Source organism: Crocodylus porosus, unplaced genomic scaffold (genome assembly GCF_001723895.1).
Source record: "Crocodylus porosus isolate Cpor-Errol unplaced genomic scaffold, CroPor_comp1, whole genome shotgun sequence".
Lineage (NCBI taxonomy): Eukaryota > Metazoa > Chordata > Crocodylia > Crocodylidae > Crocodylus > Crocodylus porosus.
In genome coordinates this window covers 12,005,520-12,020,252 of record NW_017728926.1, presented here as the reverse complement: position 1 = coordinate 12,020,252, position 14,733 = coordinate 12,005,520, and the positions used below count along the sequence as shown (strand labels likewise).

The 14,733-nt window shown below is 41.8% G+C and overlaps 1 protein-coding gene across 1 annotated transcript in view; it reads left to right on the top strand.

Moving 5' to 3' along the window:
- IFFO2 (intermediate filament family orphan 2) overlaps positions 1–12,090 on the top strand; it is a 58,067-nt gene extending 45,977 nt beyond the window's left edge. The window contains exons 7-10 of the mRNA XM_019541726.1: positions 209–329; positions 3,614–3,703; positions 4,407–4,537; positions 5,371–12,090. Of these exons, the coding sequence (XP_019397271.1) occupies positions 209–329; positions 3,614–3,703; positions 4,407–4,537; positions 5,371–5,476 (448 nt within the window). The 3' untranslated portion in view covers positions 5,477–12,090. The remainder of the gene's footprint in view (positions 1–208; positions 330–3,613; positions 3,704–4,406; positions 4,538–5,370) is intronic.
- Positions 12,091–14,733: the final 2,643 nt, after the last annotated feature.

Here is a 14,733-nt window from a genome sequence, read left to right as displayed (position 1 = left end):
GAAGCCTAAGTATCAGCGTCTTGCAGACAATGGCAAGTCTCTTCTACTAACGTTTACATTTTTTAGCCCTTACTTTGCTGTGTTTCTTAATTCAATTCAATCTCCGAAGCAGCACTTTTTTTGGAAGGTGGTTCCAAAGACTCAATTCCCACCCCCCCATGATTTGAGTGAGTTCTTACCCAACTGCTTAATGCTGCTATTTTCATAGGCGTGAGACCTTTGACTTCGATGATGACTGTGACAGTTTAACATGGGAGGAGAATGAGGAAACCCTGCTGCTTTGGGAAGACTTCACAAATTGCAATCCTTCAATTGACCTCCAAGGAGAGGTGAGTTTAGATCTATTTTCCCTTGTTTAACAACGTCCGTTTAGTTGATGGGTCACTTCAGCCTTTACTTGGCTGTTGTTTGCCCAGCAGACCTGCTTTTCTTTCCGATCCTTTGGCTTGCTTCCAATACTGATCTCCTGTTCAGTTTTGTCTCAAAACTTAAATATCACATTAAAATTATGCAAAGCTAGTGTCAACAAAAACTGTGGTTCCCAACCTTTCTAGACTGGACCAGAAGTGACCACGGACCAGCAAACTGTGGACCAGCATACTGCAGACTGGAAGTGACTGACAGCTGACCCTTTTTTATACTGAGTATAAACAAGGCTTGGCTGCTGGTCCGCAGTATGCCGGTCGCTTCTGGACATCTGGTCCGGCAGCCAACCCTTTGCAGTCCAGTACCGGGCTGTGGCCCAGGGGTTGGGAATCTTTGAACTAAAACAAGAAAATGCACTGTGGTCGTTTGCTTGTTTGGGTGTTTTAAGGAAGGGAAATGGCATCTCATAACCTGTTGCTTTAGATCTCACCCTTTATGCACCACACTTAGTTAGTTTGCCACACTTTTGTTGAGAGGCTTTTATCTCCTTCAGGGTAAGAGTGCACACATGGGCAGTTACCATGGAATAACTGATGCGCACTGTAAACTTATATCCCAGTCTGCCTCTAGGTAACTTTTTACACTTGCAGGATATGGGGACCCAAACATAGGGCCCCTATGTGACAAAGAGAAAAAGATCGTAAATCTTAGTACATTAGAAAGCAACCGCTCAGTTATTATAACAGATATTTTATAAACTAACAAGGCAGAAAAGCTGGGGTCTTTGAGTTGTATGAGATTCCTAGGATCTTCTGAAACACTAGGGTCTGTGCTTCTGTTTTTCCCTTCTGCTAAGGCTACCTGGTAGGAATCTCTTGGAGCTTACTGCCAACAAACAGACTTGTTTCAGTTCTTAGTCTACGTTTGATGTAAACCTGATTGTTAGAAACTGGCCCGTCTAGTAAATCTTGTGGTAGGTGCTGGGAGATGAGACTTAAATGGGGGGCCCAGCATTGTATAGACCAACTCCAGTGTTGTTACTCCCATTAGTGAATAGCATGGCAGGGCTGGATAAAAAGTAATCCAGCCTTCCTCCATGATTATGACTAGAGTATGAAGATGCTGAGGCAGCGGTCTCCTGAATATTGTCTTGTGTCGACTTCCAGGAGTTTGTTAATTTACATCTTCCCATTTGTGTATCGTATGGCATGCACTGAAACTGCAGAGATTACTTAAAAGTGCTAAGACTGCAGAAAGCAGCATATTTCACTGTGTGTCTTCTGGTGAGCAGAGAGTGGCAGAGTGATAATGTAGTGTAGCTGTGTGCTGGAATTAATGACAGATTTATTTGCATATAGCCATGTGTGCATGTATAAGCAGAGCATTACAAAATTCAGCCCTTCCATGCTGCAACTCTAAAGGTTTTAAGAGGCTTAAACCCTTCTAAATGAAAATTATACAAGGAAAGGGTAGATTTGTCTTGTAGATGGTGATTCAGAATAGACTGTTTCAATGTCTGCCCAGTCCTTGGGCGCATAAAGCATTATGATGTTGAGTCTCTCCTCCCATAGCTCTTTTCCTTTCAAGTTCCTCTTCAGCATCTCCCTGGCTTTCATTTCTGACTTCCTTTCTTAAAGCCCTTTTGCATGAAATGGGGTGACTGTAGTCAGTCTGACATCCATCCCAAGCAAAGTCGTGAAAAGGCTGCTCTGGATGTAGTTAAAGGATGATAGCAAAATTTAAGGCTGATTGATATGTCTGCCAAAACCTTTTTTCCTAAAAATCTTGATGCAACCTTTGAGAGAGTGGAGGTTTGGTTAATAGCAGTGGCATGATATTTTAAGACTTCTGTAAATCTTAATTTACATCTTCATGATATTCTGATTTTCAAAAAATGCTGTACGAAATCTATACGACACATAAATGGTTTAAAAAATGGTCAGGTGATTGGTTTCAAAGTAATTGTAAATTGAAATTGTTGTCTGAGGGTGGGGATGGCGGGGTGGTTCTAGCAGGATCCTATAGTGAATACATGCTTTTGGCCTCATGCTATTCAGTACTTTAATGATATCAGGAAGAGAACGGGAAATGCAAAAATTGCAGTGAGAAATAATGGGAGCGGTCAATTTTATCTACATACAAGCTTTTACAAAACAATTCAGAGAAATGTGTTTTTAATACAGTCTGATGGAAGGTAACTCAGTTCAACAGTATCTACATGGGGCAGAGGTTTTTTGGTCAATGCCAGTTCTGAATTAACAGGAAAGGGGATAATAAAATCAAAGAGTTGAAAACAAAGGCTCAGTAGTTTTGTATTGCAAATAAAGTGCAAATCTAACAGTGTAAGCAGCAGTGACCTATTGATGTGGAAGATTCCTCACCACGTGAAGTTCTCAAATCAAGATTGGTTGGCTAAGCCAAGGTGTAGAAGTCACAGGGTTTGGTCCTGTTGCCTGTCAAATGGTAGTTGAAACCTAATAGTTTCATATATTTTAGAGAGTCTAGCCCAGTGCGGTTCTGATGCATGCTCCTTATGTGCTATGATAATTTAAGTAACCTTTTTATATTGCATTGCTCCTTTCACTTGTACACCTGTCCTCGACTCTTGAGACCAACTACTTCCTCCTTTTTACCCAAATCTTAAAGTGCTGCCTTGTTTCATGAACCCTTTCATTAATCCACAACAATACCTCCAGTGTATCGTGTTTGATCCTCTTTCTGGCATGTATTGCATATCTGCTCTACATAACCCGTGTCTAATCACTCTGAGGTCTCCAAGAAATGGTTGTGCCACTGTCTGTATAAGGCTGCGGTCACTGATGCTCAGTAAAGTGGGATGATTAACTCCATCTGTTAATCATTTTTTTTCCAAAGCAAAATTCTTTTCTTTACAAATATTAAAACCAGAACTTTTGAAACAAGCACCTCAGCAGCAGAATGTAAGAGTCCATGTTTTTAAACAAATGCACACGTTCGATAATGGAGCGAGCTGTTTTGTGCACACTGTGGAGATGCTTGGCCTGTAGTTGCTGAACTTGCTTGTAGCTTTCTGTCTGGGACCTTTAAGAGGATGCTCTTTCCTAAGCTACAGCAGTGTTTCTATATGGATTTTTTGCTGAGAGAGAATGATGCATGGCTGTTTTTGTAGGGGGATCTGAAATGAAGTGAAATCTTCAGGAAGATCTGCGCACAAGGCAGACTAAATTGTGATCTATCCTAACTGGTCTGTCAAATTTTTCGGTTGCAGGAGGAAAACCTGGGGAACTTGATACATGAAACAGAATCTTTCTTCAAAACGAGAGACAAAGAATATCAGGAAACTATCGGACAGATTGAGGTGAGGAAATATGCAAGTACACTTTTTGTATCTTTAAAAAGGGAATGTTTTTCAATTTTCAGTGGGGAAGGGCATGTATTCTGGGCCACATGCATTGTATGCCCCTAATGGATTTTAACACTGTAGAGTTTTGACCTCTGCCACGCCCATATAATGTTTCCTGGCCCTGAGTGCCATAATATACTTGAGGCTATTGTATTAAATGAGCACGATGCTGTAATGACTGGGTAAAGGACCTCCCAGGCCAGCATAAAATAAAATGCATTAAGATTCTGCTAGTTTTCTGTAACATTTTCTCTCCTTGGGAAATCCCTGCTAAGTAATGACTACAGAGAATGCCAAACTGAACTGCTGGAGCTTCTTATAGCTTTAGGCTGACCTGTGAGTCATACAATATAAATGGCATCCTGGGCAGTTTGTAGGGTTAGATTATTACTGATGGCTGAACACTGGCAGGTGTTTTGTTGCCAAGGGTTGTCAAAAGCAGCAGAATTGAACTCTGGTTTGCCGTTCTGGACATGCTGCTAGAAAAAAGTAGCCACAGATCACCTCTAGACTGCAGTCTCCATGTTATAGACATGCCTGGGGTAAGCTACGAGAATGCTTATGACTTCAGCATCCTCATAGCGCCAGTAGGGAACAGGACCAAGGAATTTAGCAGGGAGCCCTATCTGATGCTGACTACTTCTCTTGTTGGGCACAGCTGGAGCTAGCCACAGCCAAGAGTGACATGAATCGCCATCTTCATGAATATATGGAAATGTGCAGCATGAAGAGGGGCCTGGATGTACAGATGGAAACCTGCCGTAGGCTTATCAAAGGCTCTGCTGATAGGTAAATTAATATGATCCATGGTCCATCTACTTTACAGAACTTCTGCAGAAACAGTTTACTATTTTTAATTTAAATAGCAATTTAAATAAAACTCTTCTGATTGCTGCTTGGGTCAGCTGAAAGACGGTGAGTTAAGCAGCTTCCTAACATGCAACAATGCGGTGTCCTCTGTTGGCATTGCTTTGGTTTTTTCAAGTATTACTCTTCAGTTAATCAAGACCAGATAGTGCTTTTAATAGGCACACAGACTTTCCACTGCTCTCAGGGGGTGTAGCCTCTGCAGAACAAAGCCAATATATGCCACTCGGTAAAAAGAAACCACAATGTGCATCTTATATCAAGGGTTTTTTTTTTTTTTCCAGAAGACACTTAACATTGTTGATTCTTTTAATAGACTGAGTAGAAAGCCCTTAGTAATAAGGTAGCAACGGGCAGTATAACTAGCGTATGAAGCAGGCAGCCTTCCTTTTCCCTTCAAACACTGGGAGTTTGAATAAAATAGGTCCTGGATTTGAACCAGAGTTAACCTGGCAAAACCAAACGTGACGGAAGACTTCTAAAGCAAATTCTCAGGCTCAGTATTGTGTTGGATGGGTCAGAGATTGACCATTGTATCCCTCAAGCTGCTGGACAAAAATGCTAGAATCATTATTAGGACATTTTTATTAGAATAAAACACACTAATGGACCTAAATCTAGTCATGGTGACGTAGGCATAGGGCATCTGACTTGGAGCAAATGGGAGGTTTTTGTTTGAAACGTTGCTTTCTTACAGTCTGTTTTAGTAGTGCTGTTTTAATCATCTCTGAATCTTTCTCTGGATTTCTCTACAGAAATTCTCCTTCTCCCAGTTCTGTAGCCAGCAGCGACTCAGGAAACACAGATGAAATTCAGGATGAGTTTGACAGAGAGGCGGACGTGGAGCCAATGGTCAGCTGATAAATAATGAGAGCATTCCAGTGAAAGGGATAAATGCAGAAAAGAGTAAAAACAATACTGACCGAAAAGACTTCCAAGCCCTCACGCAGGGCTCCTGAGGACTCGTTCCAATACGCATCCCCACCCCACCCAAGGATTGGTGCTGTAAATTTCTATTGTTATACAAATGACAAATGCAGACTTCTGTAAGAAAAAAAAAATGGTGTTTTAATTGTGCCTTTGCCCCAAGCTGAGCCACTTTGAGCTCCAGTGGAATATTAATAGCAGGTGTTTTTATAAAAAATAATTTAAAAAAATTCTGGCAGCAGCAGAGAATGGTGCTGCAGAGGTTTTGGATGTCTTGATAGACTTACGTGTGATTTAAGGAACTGCTGCAACGATTGGCAAAAGGAATACTGGCAAACTGAGCAGTGAACACGCTGCAATTCAGATATGAACGTGGTGGCGGGGGCTGGCATAAAAATGCAAACACCTCCAAATTTAGTTGTTAACCCCATTAATAATAGCATGGGGTTAGAAGCCAATCATACCATTATAAGGTATTTAAAAGGGCATCTTCATTCCGTCTGTATGGGTGAAGAGACCTTTGAAATCTGCACAAGCTTTCTGCCAGAGTCCGAAATCCCAAGAAGCCTTTCTCAGCTCGGCGGCAAAGCAAGTGGACAAGGTACAGTGGGGTGGGAATATCACTGTTAAACTACTATGCAAAAAAAAAAAAAAAAAAAAAAAGCTAGCCTTATTTATATGGAATGTTATGGTCCCAGCTGGGCTACAGTTATCTCCAGGTGGAAGAAAAGCTAAAAAGAAAAAAACCCCACCACATTTGCACATGTTTAGTTATCTGTAGAGCTTCCTTTGAGGAGGCATGTCTTATTACAATGCCTTTGTTTCCAGTGATTGGATTAGGAGGGAATCAGCCCTTCAAATCATGATTTTTTTTTTCCCCAGGATTTAAAACCCCCCCAACATTTGCAGGTTTTACTTTGCTTCCTGAAAGATAACTGTTTTATGCTGCTTTTGTGAAGCCTAGTAGAGTAGGTGAAGCATCAAGCTCAAACTGACGCATTGTGCTATATAGGTGTAGGCTTGAGACGTGACATCGTTGCAGTCGCAGACCACTGTTCTTTTGGAAAAGCTGAAAATGGGAAAGTACTGCAGTTCATTTTTAGGGCATAATAGAATGAATCCTAATATCCTGCTACCCTAGAATTAGGGAAGAAAAGCCAAACGCTTCCCGTGAGAAAGCAAGAAGACTTGGGTCTTATATACCTTCTGTATTTTAAGCCAGAGAAAGCAGCATCCAAAAAGTCTGTTGTTTACTTCCTGTCTGGAGAACTGATAATGTGAGAGAAGCTGTTTTTGGGGGGTCATTATGAGTTGTTGAGTGAAAAAAAAAAATTAATAAAAATAAGGGTGGACTTTTTTTGAAGCATGTAGAACATAGTACAAGGGAGTTTTGCAGGTCAATGTTGAAGGCAGAATTGAGAGCTCTTGAAAGTTAACTGTATGTAGCTAATGACCAGTTAAGACTCAAGGGGTCAACATCAAATTATGATTTTATTTTTCATCCTTTTCATGAAAGATTTTCCCCAGAGTGATTTGAAACTACTGCAGAGGGGAGAGGTTTTCCCCTCCTACCAATTCACAGATTGGACAGAAAAAACATCAAGTTATTAGCAGGCCTTTATAAGATTGCATGGAGCTGAGACCCTCAAACGGTGACCTAACTTCTGAGCATTGTTTCCAGGCCTCTATCTCATGATCCAATATTTAAATGTAGGGGGATGGCATTGCAAGGAAATGGCCAGTGTGCTTTAGTGCTGTTTTTCCTCCTACAAGAGCACAAGTCTCAGCAAAGTAGTGCCTGTACTAAGGAGAGGATGCCTCAGATATCTGCACAACTTCCTGGCCTTTGAGGGGCGGTATCATCTTGGTGGATCCCTGCTGAAATATCTGCAACTTTAATCAGCTTTTTGTTGTGATCTAACCTGGTCCAAGCTATAGCTAACTCCGCTTTGACCCAAACTGCGTTTTTTGCAGGCCATGTGAATCAAGTGCATCCTCTGCCCTTTCTTCAGGTGGGGAGAATAATGCTGTGATGATCCTTCTGGATCCACAATATGAGTTTTTATTTTCCCATCCATGAAAAGCTATGTAAGGACATCCATATAATTTTTACCTCCTATTAGCTTTCTTCCTTGTTAGCAGCTTTATATATCGTGCTGTGATTTTTGTGGCCTTTTTTTCAAGGTATCATCCATTATGCGTTTAACATTTTTTTTTTTTTTTTTTTTTTAGTGTGTTTTACAAAAGAAACCTTATTCCAAAGTGCTCATTCTTATCACTTCTTATCTAGCCAAAGCAGTACATTATGTTCAATTAAGGGTGCGATTTTTTTTTTTTTTGTCCTGGGGGGCAGGGGGAGGACAGAAGTGAAATGTCTGCCAGTCATCATTACCACTTTTTAATGGGAGTGGGACTGCATGGTTTTTTTTAAATGAAAAATACTTCTAAAGGTTACCGAGTCTGTTTTGAACCTTGGCTGCTAAATATGTTGTTTCTCAAAAGGTCGAAAGACTGTATGCCAAAGCTGAATGTCTGTAGTGCTTTAGTGACTTTGGTGAAAGCCTAGTTTAACAATTTACTTGTGTAGTGACTTAGCCTCTCAGGAGGCTGCCATTCAGCTGTCTTCAAATTATGAAATGCTCCTTTCTCAGCAGAGAAATTGAGCAGCTTCAATAGCCGTCCTGAGTAGGTGCTGCAGACTTCTCTGTCTAATTGTGTTCTACCAGGAGAAATGGTTCGGGGTTGTTGCCTTTCATGGCCAGCATGTTGAGGAGGAGGAGAAGAGAGGAGAGTATCCTGGGTTTTAAGAGTGGGGCTGAGTGAGGAAGCAGAGATGTCAGGAAATCTGTATTTTACAGTTCATCCCATAGCCATAATTATGAGGAGCAGCTGTAATGGGGATGCATCATTTGTAAGTGTAGGGGATGTGGGAATGTAGTATAGTAAAGAAATAACGTGTATGATGGTGAAATGTATATGATGGTAAGAGACTACCATGGTTGTTGGTGTCTGTTTTCTCTATAAACATATTTAATCCACCTTTTATTTTTATTAAACAGGTCTTCACACTTGGGTTTAGGGTTTAATTTTTGCCTAGGCAGTGTAGGACTTAGTAGTTATTGGGTCAGCCCTGTGATATTTATTTGGGTTGCCCCGCGATAGTTTCCTGTGAGGTTTTTGGTTAGTTTAGTTTCAAACAATGCTGCTCACTTAGTTGACGGTGGTCCCGTTTTGTTTGCATTTAACAAGTCTGTAGCAACCAGATCAAAAGCTTGCCAGAAAGAAAAAAATTGTGAAAATGCTGGAAATCATTTTGATGACCTCTTTTCCTTTGTAAAGCTGTAAATACTTTATTTTTATTTTCTATTCTTAATGCAGTGTCATATTGACACTTTTTTTAGACTTACAATCAGAAAATCCTCCTCATTGTTTTTCTCATATTTTTAAAAAAAAGGGGATTTCAAGGAAGCAAAATGTTTTTGCTTGTTAGCAGTATAATAATAATAGATCAAATTCCTGAAATGGGTTTGTACAAAAACAAAATGTTTTCAGTGAACAAATCGCCATTGCTTTTTTTGTGGATGCATGTTGTTCAAAAATGTCCAAAGAATCATGTGGTACAAAGTTTTTTCCAAGGATTTCATAATTGTCATGTTGTTTGAGATTACAAACAAGGAATCAAAATAGTTTTAAATCAAGGTTTGGGGGGTGGGGGAGGCAGGGGGAATAATGAAATGCAACTAAGCTAAATGCATTAATCTTTTTATAAAAGCGCAGTATATTCTGTTTTTATTAGAGTTTTTAAAATGCAAACTGAAGTCTGTTAGGAAATCAGATTCCTCCCACGTAAATTATTCTCTGCTTTGAGGATATCCAAATTTTCAACAGTTTCAGTTGACAGTGCGAGAGACACTGCAGCAGGCACGGCTGTGAAGCGCTCTTCCCGTCTCTTCCAAGTGTCTTGCCAACATCTGAACTGTTCCCCAGCCGTCCACCATGACCCATCATCATTGACACTAAAGGATGAGATATGGACTGCCACCTGCCTGCTAACCACAAAAAATATTTCAGATGCAGTGCTTAAATTCTGATCTACAACAACTTGCATTTTTTTTTACTTGGTTTACAGTTAAACCAACTATAAATTGGACTAAGCATCTTTCTTTCCTTAAACAAGTTTTAAGCTGGAAGTAACTCGGTGGATATTAAAGCAGCAGATCAGACTCTGGTCCTGTATGCAGGAAGGCTTTGTTTCCCTGTAGTAAAGGGATACTTTTAAGATAATCCTTCTTGCCATCAAAAAAAATACAAGTTCTGTGGTCAGACCTGATTTTGGTCGAGTGAAAGCATGGGTGATGCATAGGGTGCTTACAGCCGTACCAGGAACACTAATGTTGCAATGATGGAAGCATTTGCTTGTTTTCCTTAGCTCTGCGCTGTGAAAAGACTCTGTTGATGGAAGCGTGTTTGTGCCTGGAACACGATCATCTTAATGAAAGACCGTGCTTCGTTCCCGAGTGCTACGTTTCTGAGGACCTTAATGGTTTTTTTGAGAGGAGGTTCCCACCAAATTTTCTTTTGTGACAGATGATTCAAAGTATTTCTAATATTCCCTGTGCTCTCTTACTGTAATACAACTCTACTGAGATGAGAAATCTGGACTAGGCTCTTAAATACCATGGTTCACGGTATTTTACTCAATTTGGCTTTTTCACAGTCATGTTCTTATGCCCTGGCACAGAAATGCATCTCTGGGGCTGCAGAATACTTTTTTTGTTTTTAAGTAGTTTCCTTGGAGAATAGAAGTCGCAGACATTTTATGTTGGCCTCGAGTTGCATGAAATCTTACTAATCAAACCTAAATTTGGGATCACCCCAAATCGGCAAGTAAATGGTTGTGTAGGCTTGCATTATGCATGCCGGTTTTAAAGGTGAACTTGATTACACCTTTACCTGCCAAGCTCTGAATTCAGCTTTTTGCTGATCTGATTCCGGAGAGGCCAAAAAGGTGGCCCTTCGGCCAGATCTTTGGCAGCAAAGTGAAGGAACAATTGATTTTAAACTTTTAGCATGTCCTTGCATGCATTTATGTAGAGTTTTGGATCCTGAGTCTGTCTCATTGGGGGGTGGGGAAAAGCTGTCCAGCTCTTCTCTTGGAGAAGGGGAGAGAAATGAAGTGGGAGGAAGTAGAGAAATGCCACATCAGCTCTTTTTAAAGATCATTATCAAGCCTCTCTCTTCACTCAGAGGCACTCTGTGAATGAAGCACTTTTGCAAAACAAGAAAAGGTCTTTAATCTGCTAGGGCTGTCTCTTCAGGAAGCCAGGATGCTAGCGCTGGAACAACTGCTTAAGAAATAAAAAGCGGTATTTTTGAATCTGATGGTCCGTGTCATTGCTCCGGTGGAACATGCAGGAACCACCATGTTGCCAGTCTGCGCTCTGTATTGTTTGCTGACTGCCTGAACTGACAGTCCACATGTAGAGTTCATGTAAAAGCCTATTTGAAAGTCTTTAAAAGTTCTGGCACTGAACACACTTCCTGTGTAACATGGTTTCACCTAAAAGGAAAATCCTTAATGTACTGTCCCTAGGGTTAAAAAAACAAAACAAATCTGTATAGCTCAATTCTCACCAACCGCCCTCACCCCCCCCCCCCATAAAAAAATTAAAGTAATGTTTAAATAGGAGCTGTTGGCTAACTCCTTCCAAGACCATGCCATTTTCTGAGTTACTCTCTTAGTCATTGAAGAGTTTCTTTTGTACTCATGAAAACAGACTACTACTGATCAGAGTGGAAATGAAACTGTTTACTGTATTGTTGTAAATATTGTACTTTATATTCTGTATATTAGCTTCTTTTAAAGGAAAACCAACCTTAATGCTATTTGATATCTGGTAAGGAAAAGGTCCAAGGATGAACCAGAGTCTAAGCTTCCTCCAAAAGGGCGGCAGTGTCTTGCCCCGAGTTCAGATTTTAAGTGGTTTTTCCCCCTCTGTTTTGGAAGTCTGTCCTTCATAGTTTTAAAAATGGGCCAAGAGTTGCGTGTGTTTACTAGCAGTGGTTTTTAGGCTGTCAAAGACCTTTGAATCCTAATCCATTTTGGATGAGGCACCAAGAAACACACACAGTCAGAGCCTGAAGCGTTTGAACTCTTATGAGTACCTGTGGATTATCTCTCTCTGTCCTGTTAGTGCCAAAACCTACTCACTTCTATTTGATCTCTAGCTGCCTGTATACAGCATTACATTTTTTTCCCCCTCATTTCCTTCAAGGGCACAAGTCCAGTCGTCTATTTGCCTCCATTGTTCTCTGCCGTCCTGTGCTGTGGCACTGCTCCTTGGAGAGGCGTTGTGATACTGGTTCATCCTTCACTCTCAATTTATAAATTCTAACTATGAATGTTTGATTTCCAAGTCACGTACCAAACGGGCTTCTTTGTGAAAAGGTGATGTTCTGAAGCTCGTTGATGAAAACGGGTTATGGTAATTCTCTGGTTACAAGGAAAAAAAAAACAAACCCTTACAATAAATGCCAGACTTCCTGGTTATTGTCTGTGTGTCCATTCCTGCCTTCTACAAGTGTTTTGTCTTTTCCCAACATCTGACTTCAGTATAGCTGAACACTTAGCACCGAATCAGGGGCTTGATGAGTGAATCTGTTTTAGGAAAGGGGACCATGTTGGTTATTAATGGCACTGTCTTAGTGTCCTAAAATGCAGTCACCTGAAAAGGTTAATGACCAATTGTGGAGTGACAGATTTACTAGAATTTGCATAGCAGCACCAAAAAGCTACACAACTGATCTGCTAGGCATAAGTAACCCTCTTCCTGAAAGTGTTCTTCCCTTCTGTGCTAGTTCACAAAAAGATGCTAATGCAGAGCGTGTAAACTCCAGTATCGGACCACTTGGTAGAATCATAGAAAATGAGGGTGTGAAGGGAGCTCAGGAGGTCACATCTCGTCCAACCCCTGCTGCAGGCAGGACCTTCCCCACCTACATCATCCCAGCCAAGGCTCTGTGTAGCCGGGGCTTAAAAACCTCCAAGGATGGAGACTCTACAACCTCTCTGGGTAACCTGTTCCAGTGCTTTTCTACTCAGCTAATGAGAGTTTTTCCTAATATCCATCCTAAACCTCCCTTGCTGCAACTGGAGCCCATTGCTCCTTGTCTTGTCACCTGCCACTGCTGGGAGCAGTCCTGCTCCATCCTCTTTGCAACCCCCCTGCGGGGACTTGAAGGCTGCTATTTGATTCCCCCCTCATTCTTCTCTCCTGCAGACTAAATAAGCTCAGGCCCCTCAGCCACTCCTTACCAGTCATGTGTCCCAGCCCCTGAACCATTTTCATTGCCCTCCGCTGGGCACTCTCCAGTGTGCCCACATTCCTTCTGTAGTGGGGGGCCCAAAACTGGACACGGGACTCCAGTACTTCCCACACTCTGCTGACAACACTCCTACCAATGCAGCCCAGGAGGTCGTTAGCCTCCCTGGTAACAAGGGCATGCTGTTGGCTCCTGTTCAGCTTATTGCCCAGTGTCACCCCCAGGTCCTTTTCTGCAGAGCTGCTGCCCAGCCAGTCACCCCCAGCCTGTGCTGGTGCATGGGATTGTTCGGTCCTAAGTGCAAGACTTTGCACTTTGTCCTTGTTGAACCTTCTTGAACCTCATGAGATTCAATAGGGTAAGTAGCTTTTAATTGCGTAGGTAAAATTCCACTAAGCAAGTACAAAGGCAACAAAAATTGGCTCAGTTTCGTAGGTCTTTTCCTCCTGGCGGTTTCACTGCTTTTGCTTTCTTCCTTCTGGAAGCTTGAACCTTTAATCTTGCCACGTTCAAACGTATGTTCTATCTCTGGTGTCCGAAGAGCAACAGATGATAGGGATGGGGGTGTTCTGAAACCTCCACGAGGGCAAGCAGGTTTCACACCCATATCTCTCGCTACCCGATAGCAGAGCCACTTGTGCCTGGCTGATTCTAGTGCTGTACCTTGCTGTATTGATCAAGAATCTGCCCCTATACTTCAGGATTATCTTGCTGATGAATTACAAGGCTCTCCTTTACAAGTAGGAAGAGGCAGTTTTGCGTAAAACCTTTTAAGAAATCTATTTTCCCAACCACCTTGCTTGCACCTTTCAGTTCTGGTGTGTTTAGCCTCCCTCCCCCCTGCCCTGTCTGTCGTCTTTTCTTTATCTTGCCCATGCAGACCTTGCTTCATCAGAAGTGAGACAACAGCAGCAGCGCTGGTGGTGAATTTAATTTCCTGCTATTTAACAGAGGCTGAAATGAGCATCACAGTATAGGTGCCAGGAGGTTCTACCTGGCCTGTGTACTTTCAAGAACACCCTCTTAGGCACATTATCTATTAGGAGGTCCAGTTTTGGGAGCTCTGTAAGCAGAACCTGTTGCACCACTTTATTTCTACTGCCACTTTCCTCCCTCCAAAAATGCTCCCTGCATGCCACCCTTCCACAGCCCTCTCAGTTACTGCTACCCCCTTCTTTGGTGCTCTCTCTTTAGTGGGACAGTCAAACAAATTTCCAGTTAACCTCATATAGTGTTGATATCTCACTGTTTATATCCCTTTTCTCAAAACCCTAGTTGGCGTGAGCCTGAGCCCAATTTAAAAGCTTTGCAAAGCAGCAGATGAGGTTCTTGGGGTGAATCTGGTATTTTCTAAAAGATATCAGATTCACCGCAAGACCCTTGTCTGCCTTTGTTCTTAGACCAACATGGCTACAACCTACACCCTTGCAAAGCAGCATGATTTCCCTGAGCTTGTGAGGGATTCTCCTTTTAGACTTCTTTTTAAGAGCTCTGTAATTCCTTTTGATTTCATTCTGAGAGGACAGGGGGAGGCTTTTGTGTAGAGACCTTGCAAAGGCAAATTGGGTTTGCACATGCTTGAGACAGTCCTGCTCTCTTCTGTAAGAGTAGGGGCATTTGGGAGAAGAGGAAGTTTGCTCCAGTTGGATTCGAAGTGCAAACAGATTCATGTAGATTCACAGAAGTTTCTGGCTGGAAGGGACCTCGTGAGATCATCAAATCGCCCCAGGAAGGTACGTGTCCAGGCTCAAAAAGCAGCAGTTGCAATGTCAGTAGAACTTCAGGGCCTGAGGTTTCATGCTTGAAAAGAAGTGTTTGCTTAACTAGCTAATTGGGACTCACAGTAGAGATGATCTCTTTTATTAGAC